Genomic DNA, 4,831 nt, shown 5'->3' on the forward strand with positions numbered 1-4,831 from the left:
TTGAATGTTTCCTGTATATTATTATTATTATTATTATTATTATTATTATTATTATTATAAGGGTGAAGCAGAAGCCACTTGGGTGCCCCCTTGTCCCTTCTCTCTAGCAGAGAAGGCTCAAGGCCTTGTAATGCTACAACTCCCAAGACTGTGACACAGGCCATGAACTGCTGGGCTTGGTGAGCCAGATGACCTTTCTCCCCTGTCTGCAAAAATAGTTTCAGAGGAATATAAATAGCTGGTAAGGGAAGGCAATTCCCTTACTTCTGGAACATGGCCACACAGCCCGAAAGACATACAACCCTGGAATGCAATTAGCTTGACTTCCAGCAGACAGCCCTGGAATAGCAAGGCAGTTAGAGAAGGCAGTTGGTTTGATTTCTCCTCCAGCGGACAGCCCTGGAATAACAACTTTTATGTCCGAATGTTTGAATGCAGAGAAGTTCAGCATCCACAAAGGCCTGAGGAATATAAAGCTCCGAGGGCCCTTCCAGACAGGCCCTATATCCCAGGATCTGATCCAAGGTTTTCTGCTTTAAACTGGATTATATGAGTCTGCATTGCCAGATAATCTGGGATAAACAGAAAACGCAGTAATGCTATGTAGAAATTACTGTATTTACGAACTTAGAACCAAGATATAACGATGTATTGAAAACATTGACTACAAAAATGCGTTGGATAATCCAGAACGTTGGATAAGTGAGTGTTGGATAAGTGAGACTCTACTGTAGTTGGCTTGTCCTGAAAGTCAGTCATATTCTTAATCTCGCTCTTGTTTTACTTGTAAGGATATGGACCTGGGGAGAGGTTATGGCAAAGGCGGACTTGGGGATTGTTGTGGTTGTTGTGGTTTAGTGTCTGCTTTGTTATATTATATTAATGTTGGGACTTAAGTTGAGTCATTAAAAACTAAAACACCTTTTGCCAATACAGCAGAGTCTCACTTATCCAGGCCTCGCTTATCCAAGCCTCTGGATAATCCAAGCCATTTTTATAGTCAATGTTTTCAATATATCGTGATATTTTGGTACTAAATTTGTAAATACAGTAATTACTACATAGCATTACCATGTATTGAACTACTTTTTCTGTCAAATGTATTGTCTAACATGATGTTTTGGTGCTTAATTTGTAAAATCATAACCTAATTTGATGTTTAATGGGCTTTTCCTTAATCCCTCCTTATTATCCAACATATTCGCTTATCCAAGCTTCTGCCGGCCCGTTTAGCTTGGATGAGTGAGACTCTGCTGTATTCTGTCCTCCTCACCCTCATCTAAGGTCCAAGGGTTGGCTCAGAAACTAGACATCCGGACACGAGACCCACACTGCTTTCGTTAACGCTGAGTCTGCCCGGAAACCGGTGACGCTATGGTAAACCCCGGCCTCCTATTGGTGGGATGTTTTCGCCCTGGGCCAATCCCCGCTCGCTGCGCTTCTGTCCGCCTCGGGCACCAGCAGCAGGAAACTTTTCCGCCTCCAACACCACCAGGAGGAAACTTCTCTCTCTGCTGGCGATGGCGCGACTGTTGCTGCTCCGGGTGGTGTCTCTCCTTCTCGGACACCCGGGAATCGCCCTCCCGCCCCCGGCTCCCGCAGGTGAGTCCTTTCCTTCCAACCCTTCTTATGCTTGGCTAGAAAGAAAGGGGGCCAAACGCCTGTCTCTGCCGCCTTCTGCAGGGCTCTCGCTTTTGAGAAAAGGGGGAAATGGGGGTAGGAATGCAGAGAATCAGGCTGCATCTACAGTTTCAGGTTACTGCAGTTGGAGACCACTTGGGCTGCCATGGCTCAATGCTGGGGAATCGTGGGATATGTAGTTTTACAGGGCCCTGCCCACTACAGCTCCCAGGATCCCTGTACAATTTTTATTTTTGGTGTCAGGAACGACTGGAGAAACTGCAAGTCGCTTCTGGTGTGAGAATCATAGAATCATAGAATAGTAGAGTTAGAAGAGACCACATGGGCCATCTAGTCCAACCCCCTGCTAAGAAGCAGGAAATCGCATTCAAAGCACCCCCGACAGATGGCCATCCAGCCTCTGCTTAAAAGCCTCCAAGGAAGGAGCCTCCACCACGGCCCCGGGGAGAGAGTTCCACTGTCGAACAGCCCTTCTCACAGTGAGGAAGTTCTTCCTGATGTTCAGGTGGAATCTCCTTTCCTGTAGTTTGAAGCCATTGTTCCGTGTCCTAGTCTGCAGGGCAGCAGAAAACAAGCTTGCTCCCAATTCCCTGAGAGAATTGGCCGTCTGCAATGACGTTGCCCAGGGGATGTTTTGATGTTTTTACCATCCTTGTGGGAGGCTTCTCTCATGTCCCCACATGGAGCTGGAGCTGATAGAGGGAGCTCATCCATGCTCTCCCCGGGTTGGATTTGAACCTGGCAGCCTGTAGAATTAAGCCTTGGTAGTTAAAATGGTGACAGGCTGCGTTAATTCTGTTGTGTAGATGCCTGGAGAAAAGAACTGTGTTTAAATGGCTGAGTGAATAATAATAATAATAATAATTCTATTTCTTACCCCCCTCTCCTTGTGGCTCAAGGCAGGTTGCGGAATAACTGAAACACATAAACATCACGGGGCTGATCGGGGTATAGGGGGGCTACCAGTGCTCAATGGGGTTACGCTTCCCCCCAAGGACACAGGTCCGCAGTCTGGGGGTCCTCCTGGACTCTTCACTGACGCTTGATGCTCAGTGTACCTCGAGGAGCCCAGTTTGGCCACAGTGGTCCACGCCTTGGTTACATCTAGATTGGATTATTGCAATGCACTCTCTGTGCCTTTGAAAACTTTCGTGAAACTGCAACTGGTGCAAAGGTCGGCAGCCAGACTGTTAACAGGAGCCAGCTACAGGGAACATAACACGCCTCTTCTGAAGCAGCTCCACTGGCTGCTGATAATTTTCCGGTCCCAGTTCAAAGTGCAGGTTGTGGCCTATAAAACCCTGAATGGTTCAAGTTCTGCTTGTCTTCCTGACCGTGTCTCTCCCTAGGCTCTTAGATCTGCCTGGGAGGCCCTTCTCGGTGGCACACACCCGGCTCTGGAACTCTCCTCCCAAGGAGATAATAATAATAGTAATAACTGTATTTTTATATCCCACTCCCATCTCCCCAAGGGGACTCAGGGCAGCTAACATGGAGACAAACCCAACATCAACATACATTAAAACACAATCATAATTTAAAACAATATAAAACAATAAAAACAGCATAAAGAGGATAAAGCATAAAACATATCAAGTCGTTTGAATCAAAGCATAGTGCATAATATGTAGGGATAAAAATTGTACAGTTTCTATGTGAGGATCAAGGATAAAATATAGGGTGATCAGTGTGCTTTTGAATAATAGGTCGGCTCGTAATTTATCACTGTCCAGTCTGAATTGTTTGCTGTCCTGACCTCCAGCACTTTATTCCCTTTCCTGCTCCTATTGTCCTGTGTTTTGCACAAGCCCTGCTCTTAATAATAATAATAATAACAACAACTTTATTTTTATATCCCACCTTTTTCTCCCAGAAGGGACTTGGGGCGGCTAACATGGGCCCAAGCCCAGATAATCACAATAATAGAAAATAAAATACATACATAAAACAAATAATCAACACAGAATTAAAACCAGATAAAAACACATTTAGGAGTAAACAATTCAAAACCAAAGTGGGCCAAAGTGCAAGGAGCGTATATTGTAAACCTAGTGGCTGAGGTAGGTGGATAAAGTGTTGCATTTCATGGGAGATTTGGGGGTGAGAAATGGTGTCAGAGCAGAATAAGAATGCACGAGAACATAGTAATTGCCCTTCAGTTTTAATTATCCCACTCCTTGGTTCTTTGATGCTTATTGATGTGCTTTGATGCTTTTATTCTGTGGTTTTATTGCTTTTATTACATTGTTGCCATGCGTTTTATTTTGTGATATTTTATATCTTATATACTTGTTTTCCAGGCTTCGTCCCCATGTAAGCCACCCTGAGTCCCTTCAGGGAGATGGAGGCGGGTTATAAAAATAAAGTTATTATAATATTATTACTATTATTATACTTTAAAAATAGCCTCTTTGAGTCCCCTTTGGGGAGATTAAGCAGGGTATAAACAATAACAATATAATAATAATACCACAAATATATTAATACATGTTTCTATAAAAAACACAAAACAGAGATTAACCAAAGGACATGAGTTTAAAATTTGTGCTTAAAAACTGGTGTGGTAGGCCTGCCAGAATAATAGTACAGTAGAGTCTCTCTTATCCAACATTCGCTTATCCAACATTCTGGATTATCCAACGCATTTTTGTAGTCAATGTTTTCAATATATCGTGATATTTTGGTGCTAAATTCGTAAATACAGTAATAACTACATAGCATTACTGTGTATTGAACTACTTTTTCTGTCAAATTTGTTGTATAACATGAAGTTTTGGTGCTTAATTTGTAAAATCATAACCTAATTTGATGTTTAATAGACTTTTCCTTGATCCCTCCTTATTATCCAACATATTCGCTTATCCAACATTCTGCCGGCCCGTTTATGTTGGATAAGTGAGACTCTACTGTAATAATAATAATAATAATAATAATAATAATTTCTAGACTGCCCTCTCTCCCCGAAGGGACTCAGGGCGGTTTACAGACACAAAAGGCAAACACTGAAGACCTCAAATGAGTACAAACACATCAAAATAATAAAAGATGATGCACAGTAACAACAGTAAATTTACAACAAAGAATTAAGCTTTGAGAGGAAAATAATCAAAAACAATCCAAATAGACATGGTAAACTAAAACAGGGGTAAAACATTACAACATATACCCTAAAAGCAATTAATATAAAATT

The 4,831-nt window shown here is 42.5% G+C and overlaps 1 protein-coding gene across 4 annotated transcripts in view; it reads left to right on the forward strand.

Moving 5' to 3' along the window:
* Window positions 1-1,475: 1,475 nt before the first annotated feature.
* LOC100559565 (H-2 class I histocompatibility antigen, Q9 alpha chain) overlaps window positions 1,476-4,831 on the forward strand; it is an 80,962-nt gene continuing 77,606 nt past the window's right edge. For 3 of the 4 annotated variants that reach the window (XM_062972937.1, XM_062972936.1, XM_062972940.1), the window contains exon 1: window positions 1,506-1,602. In XM_062972937.1, coding sequence (XP_062829007.1) covers window positions 1,521-1,602 — 82 coding nt within the window. In that variant the 5' untranslated portion in view covers window positions 1,506-1,520. Of the gene's footprint in view, window positions 1,603-4,831 lie in introns of all 4 variants that reach the window. The other variant, XM_062972941.1, reaches the window with a different exon arrangement.

The sequence above is a fragment of the Anolis carolinensis genome, chromosome 2 (genome assembly GCF_035594765.1).
Source record: "Anolis carolinensis isolate JA03-04 chromosome 2, rAnoCar3.1.pri, whole genome shotgun sequence".
In the NCBI taxonomy this organism is placed as follows: domain Eukaryota; kingdom Metazoa; phylum Chordata; class Lepidosauria; order Squamata; family Dactyloidae; genus Anolis; species Anolis carolinensis.